Raw genomic sequence first — 15,258 nt, 5'->3', positions numbered from 1 at the left:
TGTAAAGTGGACTGTTAGAAATTTCCTAAATTTCATTTAATAGACTGAGAGTCATACCAGTTCAAGATGAATATTCTTGCAAAATACTCTCTCTGCAACCACTGGAATGGGGTATAGAGCAGTGCTTAGTGTGTCTGAAAAAATCTACAGGAGCACTGGACTCCGGTGACCTTTCTGGCAAAACCCCATGAAACCACTCACTGGCTAGACCATTTTATTTTGTTTTGTTGACATTATAATATCAAATTTAGTGTCATGTATATGACACTTTTCTAAGATGACATCACAAACCCCATATTTTCTAAGAAATATCCAAATTGTGAAGTTTGGACAGATGGTACAGTTCTGCAACCAAATCAAAATACTCTTACAAGGACTTTGATTCTCTTTGTAAAGTTTACATCTCTGAACAAAATCAGATGGTTCCGAACAGAATTGTGCCTTCAATTTTTCACAAATCCAAAAGACCAAAGTGAAAGGAAGACAATGGGTGATTTTATAGTAAATGTGTGAATCATAAGCTGCTGGGGGATTGGCATTCTTCAGAGGGAATATTTTGTTTGGGAGTATTTTGCTTCAACATAGAATAAAAATTCTCAGTATATAATTCATAAGGGCATTCATTTTGATGTACATTATTTTCTTTGTTGTTAGTGCTTGGAGTCAATTCCGACTCTTAGCAACCCCGTGTACAGCAGGGCTGAATGCTGCCCACTCTTTTCGCGCCATCCTCTCGCCTCCTGGCACTATATCAAACAATGCTCCATGGCTATTCATAAGGTGTTCATGGCCAATTTTTTTGGAAGTGGGTGACCAGGTCCTTCTTCCTAGTCTTCCTAGTCTGGAAGCTCCACTGAAACTTGTCCACCATGGGTGACCCTGGTGGTATCTGAAATACAGGTGGCATAGCTTTCAGCATCACAGCAACACACAGCCACCACAATACGACAACCAACAGATGGGTAGTGTGGTTCCCAGACCAGAAAATAAACCTGGGCCATGGTGGTGAGAGCACTGAATCTTAACCACTAGACCACCAAGCTGGCTAAGTTTCAAAGTAGATGTATTAAGTTGCATATTTGTAATTAATAATTTTATAATGTTGCCCTCTCTCCAATATTTTAAACAAAATATCATCTTTTTTAACATCAGAAATAAATTTGAGTTGAATTCATGGTCAAAGCAAAATAATACAGTAATAAATAGTCCTTTGCCAATTAGTATATATAGTAATATTCTTAAAAATATCTGATCCCATGCAAACTTTTGACCTAGCCAACATTTGCCTCTTGCTCTGGAGCTCTGTCCTCAGCATTGTCGCTGTGGTTACACTTTTGATTGGGGAAGACTTCAAGAATAACTAGAAAATACAAAATCATGGTTATGCTTTATTGAGCCTTTTTTTTTAGAATGCTCTTGGGAAAACTTTTGTGTTTAGTGATCTACTGAAAGTCTATTGACCTTCTTGAGCCACAAAACATCAGAGAATTTCACAACTTCAATCAGAGCCACCACTTGATTCTATCACTAATCAGAAGTGGAGTAGAGGGTAGTGTTCTAGTAGAACTTCCAGGTAAAGTTAGCTTGTGGGTACTCAGAAATAGAGATGAATGCTTGAGAAAACCTAGACAGTGATCCATACAAAATAATAATCATTAACATTCTCTGAATCTTTACAATGGACAGGCACTGATCTGAATTTTTCCCATGAATTAACTCTTTTAATCATTGCAACAATTCTAGATGAGAGATAGTATTATCATCATCATTATGCAGATAAGGCACAGAGAGCTTAAGTAACTTTCACAATGTCACACAGCTAGTAACATATATTCAACACAAAATCATTTTTGGCAGTTTGGCACAAAGCCCACAATTTTCACCACTATCCTGCATGCAGCTCCCTAAGAAAACAAGAATTTAAGAAAGTAGTATGTAGAGAAAGTAGGATCCAGAATATGATCTTGGAGAATGTCTGCTTTTAAAAGACAGAAGAAAGCAGAAAAACTATTAGAAACACTAGAAAAGATTCATTTTGGAGAAAACTTAGAATGTACAGTGTCATGAAAAGTAAGGAAAGATGGAGGTATCTACCACACTTAAATGCTAAACAATGTCAAAGAACATAAAAAAATTAGGGAACGCTGAATTTGATCATATTTGGAAAACCAATTTCAGCCAAGTGTTGGAGGTTGGAAGCCAGAGCGAAGGTGCTATGAGCAAATGGAAGAAGCAACTATGGGTTACTCTTCTAAGATATTTGGCAGCAGGAGGAAGGGTGAGACTGTGTGGACATTTGACAGGTAGCGGCCTCAAGGGAAATTTTTATTTTAGAATAGGAAAAAACAAAGCACTTTTGTAAGCACAGAAAATGATACTGTAAACAGGGAAAAAAAGAAGATCCAAGAAAGAAATGAGCATACTGATGGAGTAAACTCCTGTCAGAGGCATGAGAGTGAGACTCCAAATGAATCCAAGAGAATCCTTGGAAAGAAAAAAGAAAAGCATGGGATCTTCAGGCTGCCGCTATTCAAATTACTTGGATTCTTTTTTTTTTTTTTAATTATCTAGCACCTTGAAACACTTCCTCTAGACATTCAACTAGTATCTGAAAGAAAGACAACTGGAGACAAGACCACAGGAATTAAGCAAGGAGGATATATTAATTAGGATGGTTTGGTTGTAAATAACAGAAACCCACTAACACTGGTTTAAGCATAATAACAAGGAATTTATTCATAGGATGCTGGAGTATCTCATGGCAAAGATTTAGCTGGGCCTCGCGAATTAGTTTAAACTACGGTCTAAACCACCGTGGAGAGTCGAAAAAGTCCTCTCTCAGTCTGTTTGTGCTTCTTATTGTACTTCAGTGTAGTTTAACCTTCTTTGCATCTCATGCAACATAATAGAAAAATGGACACTGCCAACAGCTTCAAAGCTGACATTTCTATTATACAAGAGTGCATTCAAACAGACTCATCCGTTTCGACTTCTTCCTATGGAAGCATTCTGATTGGCCCAGCTTATGTCAAGTGTCTACCTTTGGACCAGTCAGCTGTGGCCAGGTGAGAGGGTCACATTTTAAGAACATGCCTCTTGGCATTGCAACCTCTGGATGGGTCTGCAGACTGTTCCCAGAAAAACTGGCAAGAAGGTCTGGGGAGAAGTAAAACAGCAAGTTTCTACTAAACAGGACCAATGAGGCAATGTTACAAGATGTAGGACTGGGTTGGTCTCACACAAGTTTCTGATATTTTCTTGACTTGCATTTTAAAATAGTAAAGTCAACTCACCTTGCTTATACCCACCGAGTCATTATGACAACCCAGTTCAGACCTAGAGCGTTTCAGGCATAGCCCATTTATTCAACAAGCACAGACTGAACACTACTATGTTCCAGATATAGCTTAGTGTTGATTTCACTGCAAAGCTGAATTAAAATATGTAAAAAGATTTGGGCGGTAATAGTGAATGCGATTTTTCCTCTATTATTTTATGCATTTTTGTTTTAAAATTCTCATGCTATGATGTCATTTGGAACTGAAACATCGGTGACAAATTCAGGGGTAATAATTACCAGGCTTTCTCTTCAGCATATGTTCTGCCTCTATTGCTGTTATCTCAGAAACTGTGGTGAACACGTGAGCACAATGGACTGAGGCTCGCTCCATGCAATACCGATGATAAATCTGCCTTTCCCCGGCCTCTTTGTCTATGTTAAACTGTTAAAACAAAACAAAACACGCAAACATGTACATTTGCTTACACTAGTCCTTCTACACAAGCAAAAGAAAATCACATTTTTTTTTTTTAATGTTCTCTCTCTCTTTTTTTTTTTTTTTGTAAGGAAGATCAGCCCTGAGCTAACATCCGTGCTAATCCTCCTCTTTTTTTTGCTGAGGAAGACCGGCTCTGAGCTAACATCTATTGCCAATCCTCCTCCTTTTTTTTGCCCAAAGCCCCAGTAGATAGTTGTATGTCATAGTTGCACATCCTTCTAGTTGCTGTATGTGGGACACGGCCTCAGCATGGCCGGAGAAGCGGTGAGTTGGTGCGCGCCCGGGATCCGAACCTGGGCCGCCAGTAGCGGAGTGCGCGCACTTAACTGCTAAGCCACGGGGCTGGCCCGAAAATCACATATTTCACATATTGTTTTTCCTCAAGGCTATGTGAAATTTTATGACCACACACACACAAAAGATAAATTTTTATTAAACTCACTACTAAAATGCATAGCTACTTATGCTTTAAAAACTGTTGTTTCCTTCATTTCTGCTTCTAAACTGCTATTTAACCCCCTAAGTAAATATTTCCACTTTGCTATAATTACATAGAATTCTTGATTTTTTCGTATTTTGGTTATACTTTTATTTATCCCGCATTTTATAAATATTGAACTAATTCCTTTCACCAAGGTCCTTATCATATTTTTTTCCATAAACAATGAAACAAAGATGACATTAAACTTGATACTGAAAGGAAGAGTAGTTATTATCATCCTTAATTCACTGAAAGGGAACCTGATGAAGAGAAAAGACAAATGCTTTTCCATGGATATATAACTCCTACCACTCTATAATTTCAAGGAGTGTACAGTTCCTTTAATTAGATAGTGGGTTAGATTGTGTAGTCATCTGTTATTCTGGGTATCTTAATGTAAAACAAAAACAAAAAAAGCCAAACCTCCAACAATTACTTAAATAGTTGGCAACAGTTGTGGGCTTTTGCATTTTGCTTAGTTACTGAATATATGTCTTATATAGCTGCATATGAAACTAGCACTGCCTAAGAGAAAAAAGCATATCAAGTTTCCGGCATTATGTTAGCAGGGCGCTTTTCATAATAAAGATTATTAGAAGAAGCTCTTCAATACTACGCGTCGGGTACTCTTCTAAGCACGATGTCATATTTAATCCTCATAAACCACTGTGACATGTATTGTATCTTCATTTTCTAGAGGGGGAAATTGAAACTTCTGGAGGTTAAGAAACTTGCCCAAGGTCACATTCCTATTAACTTTCTTAGCAGAGCCCTAAATTGATCCCAAATCAGTCTGACTCCAAGCTTGTGCTCTCACCTGCTTTGATATCAATTAGATTCCAACTCGATCAATGAGTCAGTCCCAATAATTACTGTACCATGTAGAGGAAAATACTCAAAAAGACTCATTAGATGATTCTAAAGATTAGAACAAGGAAATTCCTAGATCATTCTTCCGTGACTATAATATTTGCAACCACCTCTCTGAAAATGTTTGAATTAGGGCTCTATGTAGCATTCTTGGATCAGCAGAAGCTTTTGTAAAAGCTTTATATGGCTGTCTCATTTATTCGACCAAACCTCTCATTCAACCAACATTTTTTGAGTAATTTATGTGCTTCTGTTACCTTTAAAGAGCTTATAAATTAGTGAGAAAACAGGTAAAAATAAGGCATAAATGAGTAAGTGCCTGAGGAAGGCAAAGGATCAGAGGGGAGGATAGGAAAAAGTATCTCATACTGCTATATAAGTGTTCATGTTGTCAGTATCACCTCTAGAATGTAAGATTTCCAAAGGCAAGGACCATGACTTATTCCATCTTTATATCTTCAAGTTGATTGAATGACTAAAATGTTATTTGGATTCAGGCATGAAAGTTTAATTTGGGGAAAGGTTATTTTGGACTAAAAAATTAGCTGCCCTAAAGAACAAGTATATACAGTCATACAGTCACAAGTATATACATTTTATGTGCAGAAAATAGCAGGACGTTGGACGTGACTGTAGCATCAGATGTAGAATGTATGAGACATAATAGGGCAACATCCTGGTGGGATATAATAGGGCCAGATCCCAGAAGTCATTGAACTTAACATTTAGACAATTAGGGATGGGAAGATAGGTTTTCTGAGTAAGTAAAGTTTCTAAGTGAGTAAACCAAGTATGCAAAGATACAGGGGAAGATCAGCAGAGGCCTGGTGACCCCATGAGAGGTCTTCATGAAGACAGGCACATGTGCGTGCTTCTGCCTTTTTCTGGCCCCATGGGGGTCCCTTATCTCTTAGGCCTGTGATATGCATGGCCACACTTGTGGCTGTACAGCAACCCTATCTGTTTACACATGTTGTCCACTTTTCCCCATATTTACGATAGTTTGAGATTCCAACATCTAGGACATATCTGGACCTGGTTCTTTGGACAATGTGTCTTATTTCCCCGTGTTTTCATATATCTCATAACTTTTTGTTGAATTCTAGGTAATGTGTATAAAAGAACAGAGAATGAGGTAAAGGATATATTAACCAATAAAACACAGTCCAGGGGGCTGGCCCCGTGGCGTAGCAGTTAAGTGCGCTCGCTCTGATGCTGGTGGCCCGGGTTAGGATCCCAGTGCGCACCGACGCACCGCTTGTCAGGCCATGCTGAGGCGGCATCCCACATAAAGTGGAGGAAGATCGGCACAGATGTTAGCTCAGGGCCAGTCTTCCTCAGTAAAAAGAGGAGGATTGGCATGGATGTTAGCTCAGGGCTGATCTTCCTCACAAAAAAAAAAAACAAAAACAAACAACAGTCCAGCAACAGAGGAGGATAACCCTATCACTGAAGTTGACTATCTCAAAACTTGATCAGAGGAAACAGTTAAAATCCATCAAATAATTGTCTATGGCTTCCCTCACCATTTTCTAATCCCAACAGCATTGTCCTCACATTTCCATCAAGGAAATTCTGTTGCTATCAAGAAAAGAGATGCCAAAACATAAGAAAACTTAAAAAAAAAAGCATTAGTCATCTGCCTATTACAGTGGAGGGGAAAATTGACCAAGGGCTGGACTGATAAGAAGGAATTTGGAAACATCTTGGAGAGTCTCAGAAAATGCATATGCTGGCTAAAAATGGTTAAAATCTTATTTTAGCTAATAAATTTAACTAAAAACTTAAACCAACTTCAAGGTCCTCATGAGTCGGCTATTAACAAAAAATGTTTTCAGTTAGTAATATTTGAGTAAAATAGTTCTCATCTTTCTGCTTTTACAAAAGTTGAATACTTTTATTCTTGTTCTCATTTCCCCCATGTTTATCTGTCTGAATCAGAATTTACTGAAACAGATTTTGGGTCCTGCATCAAAAGACTAAAGTATGACTCATTTCTCAGGTTGAACTTTTAAAAACTTTTCATGTATATAATTTGGTATTTTTAATGTATCACCCAAATTCTAAATCTAGTGTGAGCAGTCTGCCGTGAAAAGTGATTATGGGAGCTTTTTCTATGCGAAATGATTATAAATTTAACTTAAAATCTAGTTCTTATTATTTACTAGTCACTCTGCTGGCAGGACATTTTACTAGAACAGTGGGCTGAGGTCTAAGTTTACATACTTCAACCAGTGAGGGGCTTTAAGCTAGGGAAATATATAATCCTATTTGAAGACGGTGATATAAATACTGACCTTTCATCAAAAGGATAAGGTTGTAATATATAACTATATGCTACACTGCATTTGTTCCTTAAAAACAACTAATAATGTCTGATGTATATTATTAGCTGTTTTTATTAATTGTTACTATATAATGCTCTTAAGTATTCTGAAGTGAAATATTTGATAAGACTATTTAATATTTTCTCTTTCACAAAAATCAAAGTCTGCTCTTCTCCAGGAAACACAGTCATTGAGCGTATCACAGATCACTGGTTTGCCCTTATTAGTCTACCATTATCATATACCATTAGGAAATTTCCCTGATCTTCTGACTCTCTAAATTCTTTGGTGACTTTATTTTAAATATACATCTTTTCTGTACAACATGACCTTTAGATTAGGCTGAACTTTTTATAGGAAAACTCTCATTAGGACCATTCATGGCTTTGCAAATGTTTTTGTCAGAAAAAACTTTTCTGCACTCAAAGTGTCTTTGAGATAGTAGCATAACTTTCCACTACCATTATCTGAGTATTATTCATCTATTACACACACACATTCTGTTTCATAGAATCTTAGCACTTTTTTCGACTGGGGAAGTCTTTAGAAATCAACTTTCCAACTTTCGAATTTTCCTGATAGTGAAACAGAATCCTAAAATGCTAAATTGATTTGATTGGCAATATAGATAACAAATCTGCAAAACTCCTGACTTTATGGTACTCAAATGCTTTGTTAATATTATTGACATGATGACTAAAAGACATACCTTAATTAATCTGATTTAACTGATGGAAAACAGAAGAAAGAAATCAAAATTGACTGACTGGGTCATGGAATCAGGCATTCTTCTAAGATGAGCAAACGCAACTGTTTGGTCACCAAGGACCCACATCTCTGTTTTTAATAACTTCTGCCTTACTTGACCCCCATAAAAACTCCATCTACACACTGCAGAGTTACAGGAGAAATCTGATCATTTGGAGGATAGATGAAGTAAGGCTCATAGTGCAAGTTGTATGCCTGGAATCCCTGTTCTCTACCTGCCACTCAGAGCTGTGTGTGGATCCAGTGTCCTCACAGCATTTCCCAAGCTTCGGGATAGACAGGAGCCTAACCTTGTGTTCACAGTGTCTTACTCCCATCATGCCCCTTTGGATCTTGGATATATTGTTCCAAAGTGGACAGATATCTGGCCTCTCACTGCTACACTCTACTGCACTCTGAACAAAGTTAAACTGAATGAGCTCTCTGTCACCCAGGGGAGGCTTTGTCATGAATATTGACTAGTTAAAAGGGCATTTCTGCCATCTGGCTGGCAGATGAAATGTAAAGATCAATACTTCTCATCCTTCAGCTTCAAGGATCTGAAAGAAAGATGGTGAGCGGAAGGTGGTAGGCCTATTTACCTTATCCAGATGGTTGTAGAAATCAATGTTTGCTGCACAGAGGTACCTCCCAAGCAGTGTGGCGTGGGTGGTAAATATTGTAGCGATAGGAAGTTTCCGAGCTCGAGAAAGGATCAGTCCAATTCCGGCCTGCCATTCGTGGAATTGGGCAATGACATGTTTCCCATCTGTGTGATCTGTCACCTACAGCAGAAAAGAAGCATTTAGAAAAGTTGTTGGCGAAGCTTGATCTTGCTCATGGCTCACAGCACCAGGAACTTTATCATACCTGTAAATTTTAGCACAACTTAAAGAGATCTGAATATGAAGCATGCAGATTTAGGAAGTGTTTTATAGAATTTAGTGGCATGTTCATAAAGCCTATATATTTTTGTGGCATAATTCTCCTTTCAGTGATGGATCATGTTTCCACAGAGGGGCCTCATAGAATAAATGTACAGTAGGTACTCATAAATATTCATTGAATGGATAAATGAATAATAGCAATAATAATATCCTTGAAGATATCACTGAGCAGCTGAATCAATTGGGACTACCCACTTACAAGCTTCTTTATAAACAATAAATGACTTCATGTTTCAATATTATAAATATTATAAATTTCATAAATATTAGAAACAATAAATGACTTCATTTTTTAAGTCAGTCTTATTTTGATTTTTCTGTTCCTTGAGGCCAAAAGAACTTAAATTGATATATCATTTTTTAAGAAAATGGAATTGGGGAGAAAGAGGCTAATAACTTGCTTAGAGTCAAATCGTTAGTAACACACTGAGGACTCAGGTCTAATTCCAGGTCTGATTCTAAAACCAGACAGGGCATCAGTCTCTTTGCCTTAAAGTTACCTAGTTGCACTGTTATAAAAAATTAATATTTGTATTTCACTCCCCTTATGACTGTCTATTTCCTTAAGGGGGGGGAGTGGGTAGCACTGATAATGCAAAATATCTGAGTTCAAGAAGTGTGGAGAATGGGAAGTCTGGAGAGTTAACCTAAGACAGCCATTCTCATACTTAGCATACATCAGAATTACCTGGAAGGCTTGTTAAACACTGACGTCTGGTTCCCATTCCCCGGTAATCCAACAGTTCTGGGCTGTTGCACAAGAATGTGCATTTCTTTTTTTTTTCATGTGAGGAAGATTAGCCCTGAGCTAATGTCTGTTGCCAATCCTCCTCCTTTCGTTGAGGAAGATTGGCCTCGGGCTAACATCCATGCCCATCTTCCTCTACTTTATACGGGCTGCCGCCACAGCATGGCTTGATAAGTGGTGTGTAAGTCCCCGCCTGGGATCCGAACCTGTGAACCCCAGGCTACCGAAGCAGAGCCCGCGAACTTAACCACTACGCCACAGGGCCGGCCCCCAAGAATTTGCATTTCTTACAAGTTTGCAAGTGGTGGTCCACGAAAATACTCTTTGAGAACCACTCACTGACTTAGGCTAAGACCTTTGTACTTTAAAGTACCTGCTCTTCAAAAAGTTCCTTGCAGCTATTAACAGCTGCACAGATCAGTGGCAGCAGAGGTGACAGCAGAAACAGGGCTTACCCAGCAGCCTTGGATTTTTTTCAATGTTTTCATTTATTTCTAACAAAGAAAATCTCTATTTCTGGAAGTGCTTTATTTTAGAGAAAATTGGAGCTCCCACTTTCTTGCTTCTCCCCCCTCTGTTTCCCTTTAACAGAAAGGACGACAGCAGACACACACACACACACACACACACACACACACACACACCCTTGGAGGCTGGCCTCAGCCCTGGAGGCAGTGGCTCAGGGAGGCAGTTGCAGAGGAAGAGTTGGTTCCACTAACTGATGCTAAAACAAGACTGCGTATCTGTCATCAGGCCAGATCTGCCAGCACCCTAACCCTTCTTGTCCTATTCTGTCACCAACACAAAGCGATAGGACCGCCCCTCCACCTTCCCCTTCACATCAAGGCAGCCTTTTGTTATGGCAATTGGAATATGACTTCATCAGTAAGAAAGGCGCCAAGGGGAACACACTCGCAGCATGCAGTTCTGTGATTTGTCCTTAGACCATACTCCCTCTTTGCTAGGATACTCTTCCTTCTCCCTCTGATTTTTAGGTTAGGTATCATCATCTTGAGATAATGCAAGGAATGCAAAGTCCCACTGCCATGTTTGAGGACTTAAGAGAGTGCAGACTTGGCTCATTTAATAAGGACTGGTTTTTAATACTCTTAGTTTTTTACATCTGTGGGATATTTCACTGCTATGACTCCTTAGCAAGTGCCAGGATCACTTCAGCCCTTAGAAAATGATGAAAATATTGAAAATCTACTGCATTTGCACAAGTACTCGTGCATAAACACCACCAAATATTTCAAACTATTTTCTACTCCCATGATTCTAGAATTCACGTACATAGTGCATGATGTATACTATCTATTTTTTCCTTACATATATATTGAATATATATGTAAACACCCAATTGAGTTTTATATAAAACACCCAATTATATTGCCTGCTACACAGATGATCATTCATCGTGATCATGATCATCATTCTATTTAAACCTGACATGAGCTAAATATTGATAAGTATTATTATTACCCTGTCCCAAAGGCTGGTATTTAGTTTGAGGAATGCCGAACATTTTCTCAGATTCCTTTGAAATGTATTAGGACAATCAATAACGGCATCATCTCAAAATTTACTTAGTCTAAAGATCATGGGATTGTTGCCGGCACAAAACACAATTGTGCTGCCCCTCTATTGTATGACCATAGAGTAAACTGTACCTCTTTTAAGAACCAGGCAGTTAAAGATCCAAATATCAACATATCATTGGCTTCTCGGTCGTGATAAGGGATGCCGACACTGCATGCCTCCCAAAGGTCACCTTTCCACCTGTCCAGATTCCAAGCCGAAGAGCCTATGTCAAAGAGCACCACATAAGGACTCCCCTCTATCAGCCATCTTCCAAAGTGCACCTGCCATATAAAGAAGACACGGCCGTGTAGTAATACTAGGTAACGCAAGGGAAGAAAATGTATTTGTGCTTAGAGGATATAAGTTTTATTTGGAACTCAACAGCAGATTATGCAAGCTATATAGGAAACCATAGTGATAACACAAAGCATCTGATGTTTGAGTCTGAAGATGGAATGGTCTTGAATCTGTTCATCTAGTATCTCCAAGTTCTTGCTCTTCATTAAATTTGGTCATTTAAAAATGAGGTATCTAGATCACGTGATCTCTGTCCGTCATTATCCTCCTGTGACCTTGAGCTCATGGTTTTAAGATTTAGTATTACAGTTTATGTTTTTATGATGGAGTCATAAGATGAACTGCTCTGTATCTTTAAAAACTTGTAATTGGATATAATGTCCACTGTGTCACTTATTTTCCTTCATGCAACAGGACTTACAATATTTCCTGCTAGAAAAAAGTTGTTTCTGTAGACAAATGTGTGTGATTTCTCTTATCCCCCCAGCAAAAAAAAAAAAAAAATAGTGTGACACAAAGTGTTTCCCAATATGGTTGCTGTCAGAGGTCTTAACTAAATATATTGCCCAAGATACATTATCTCTTTAATCGAGCAGCTCAAAGTCTAATGCTATTACATTCTTCAAATTGACTTCCTTTTTTTCCAAATGTTTTATCTTGTGCAAGTTTTAATGCATTTACTATCTCAAATTTTTCCAATTGTAATTATATAGTCATTTGTATATCCAAGTTTTAACTTCCCTTTTGGTCTCTATTTTTCTATAGTAATTGACTCATTCTTTTGTCCTGATTTTTATTTCATGTTTATTCTCCTATTACATGGTATGCCACTCCATAAATCACTTCAAATCTTTTTTGGAAGTTGGCAGAGGCTAAGAGCCTCTCTCATTGGGTATCCAGGCCTCTCTAGAAAACTGAATGTGTCCACATTGCTCACATATTGACCCTTATGACTCCACCCAAGGTTGAATTTTGCAGAGCTCGGAAGCCCGTTTTATCATCATTCCCTTCCATGGGATTCAGGACTGTATGGTGATGTCTCTCTCTCATCCATGCCTTGGCCAACTTTGAAAGACCCTCATTATGTGTCAGTTGCTTCCATTGTAATTTAGTATTTATCATGGCAGTCATTTTCAGATTGAATTTTCCAGAGCCCCAAACAACTCAATAGTTTTCTCTTTGGGACATTCATTGATTTAGGTTTTCCTTCAATGAATAGTTATTGACTGCCTAATATGTGACATATGATAACAGTGAGCTAAGATCATAGAGCACTGTTGAAACTACAGAGAATGTAAGCTAGCTTGTCTTCACTTCCAGTGCGTTCTTGGCTGCAACGTGGAAACATACTTACATAGGAAATCCAGTTAGAATCGTGAGACTAGTCAGTTTTATCATGCTTTTCATCTTTCTCTTCTTTCACAAGAGCTTCAACTGCAAGCCCCTTCTAACATCTCACTTATTTCATCCCAATAGTACAATATGCAACCTTCTTTCACTCTCCTACATTCTCAATGCTACCTTCACTATGATATATTTCCCTGGTGCCCTGTAGGACCTGAAGTTCCCTTTTAAATTGAATATTCTGCACCTTAAACCTTGCATATACATCCTAGACACCACTACTCACATGGACATCTCAGTGAGGTCATCTCATTTTTTCACCCCCAGAAACAGTATGAAGGAAAGTTCTTTGTTAAAAAAAATTACACTGAAAATTTAAAAGCCTTGTTCTTTATTTGTGTATAAAGACCTCTTTGAAATTTATGCTATCCAAATAAATTACCTTTCTTGTCTAGTAATCACCTGTTTACTTTTCTACCTTATTCTTGGCATCTTAAAAATCTAGGTTTTTTATCCTAAACACTTACCTTATAGTTACTTGACCTTACTGACTTCAAATAACTTCACATCCACTATGTTTCAGCCACCCAAGCTCATGGCTGCCTTCTTATCCTTGTCAAAACCCAGACTGTTCCTCCTCTGAAATACTCAACTTTAGCATTCTATTCTTGACCATAACTTCTATATTTCCATTTCTCTCACTCTCTCCCAGTATATATATCCTTTCTTTTCCCTCTTTATGACTTTCAGTTCATGGAACCCTCCACTTTCTCCTATATTATCATTTCCTTTCCAGCTTTGCTTTCCTTTCTATCGTTTCAGACACAATGGTCCATCAGTTCAATCCTTAATTCAGTCAATCGCACAATTACCTCCAAGACTTGTGCCAAATTGCCGCATTGATCAAAAGCTGAAATTAACACTGAATCTCCATCTATTCAACTTCCTGTGGTTTCACTCAGGCTGCTAACTGCTGCTGGAGAAAGTCACAGTCGTATATATTAGTGCCACTAAAAAGTCATAACTATACCTCAAAGACATCCAGAAATTCTTTTGCCTATTCCTTGAACACTCTTTCAGAACTTATTTCTTCAAATTCTCTTATTTTAATGCTTGCCTCCTAAGTTTCATAAGATGACCTTTAACTCCTACTTTAGTAAAATTACCAACAGTGAGTGAGACCATCCTGAATTCTTCATCAATTTATCTCTATTTGCATTAATCCTTTATTTCCTGTTTGAGTGAAAGGGGTGAAGAACGAACCTTTCAATAGTGCTTTGGATCTTATTTCTGCCCCCATCCTCAGTGACCCCACTTTCTTCAAACATCCATTTCTTCTGAACTTTCAACTTCTCCCTGTCTGCTAGATATTTCCTTTTGGTATATAAATATGCTCAAGTCTCACTCACATTTAATAACACATCAATTCTCAAAACCATGTCATCCTGAAACTACTTAATTATCTTTCCTTTTCATAGAAAAATCTCATAGCCACAATTTCTATATCCTTTTTCTCACCACTCATTCATTCCTCAACCCACTGCAATCTGATTTAACCTCCCCTTCTCCTCTGAAACTATATTTAGGAAGGTTACTGTGAGTGACCTAAATATTGCTAAACCCAATCGACCCTGGTTCAATCCTTTGTTGACTTAATCCCTCCTTCATACTTGAAACTCTCTCTTCCCTTGTCTTCACCTCACTATTCCTCCTGTGATGGCGACAAATTACCACAAACCTAGTGGCTTAAAACAACACAAATTTATTATCTTACATGTTTGGATGTCAGTAGTCCAAAATGGGTCTTATGGGTTAAAATCATGGGTTAAAATCAAAACACGCTGGCAGAGTTGCATTGCATCTGTAGTATCTAGCGGAGAATCTGTTTTCTGGCCTTTTTCAGCTTCTAGAGGCCACCTGCATTCCTTGGCTCATGGCCTCTTCCTCCATCTTCAAAGCTTGTCACTCCAACCTCGGCTTCCATTGTCATATCTCCTCTCTGATTCTAATTCTGCTGCCTTCTTCTTCTAAGGACTCTAGTGATTACACTGGGCCCAACCAGATAATCTGGGATAATCTCCCTATCTCAAAATCCTTAACATAATCACATCTACAAATTCCTCTTGCTATACAGGTA

General features: G+C 38.2%; 1 protein-coding gene across 1 annotated transcript in view; it reads right to left on the bottom strand.

The window, feature by feature from the left end:
* The window catches only part of GYS2 (glycogen synthase 2), a 53,779-nt gene that overhangs the window by 28,779 nt on the left and 9,742 nt on the right, over positions 1 to 15,258 (bottom strand). Inside the window, exons 3-5 of the mRNA XM_004435439.2 lie at positions 11,570 to 11,761; positions 8,807 to 8,989; positions 3,578 to 3,722 (exon numbers count right to left, since the gene is read on the bottom strand). Of these exons, the coding sequence (XP_004435496.1) occupies positions 3,578 to 3,722; positions 8,807 to 8,989; positions 11,570 to 11,761 (520 nt within the window). The remainder of the gene's footprint in view (positions 1 to 3,577; positions 3,723 to 8,806; positions 8,990 to 11,569; positions 11,762 to 15,258) is intronic.

Source organism: Ceratotherium simum, chromosome 17 (genome assembly GCF_057802395.1).
Source record: "Ceratotherium simum simum isolate JZ-2026a chromosome 17, ASM5780239v1, whole genome shotgun sequence".
NCBI classification, from domain to species: Eukaryota; Metazoa; Chordata; class Mammalia; order Perissodactyla; family Rhinocerotidae; genus Ceratotherium; species Ceratotherium simum.
This window is presented reverse-complemented; position numbering and strand designations above follow the sequence as displayed.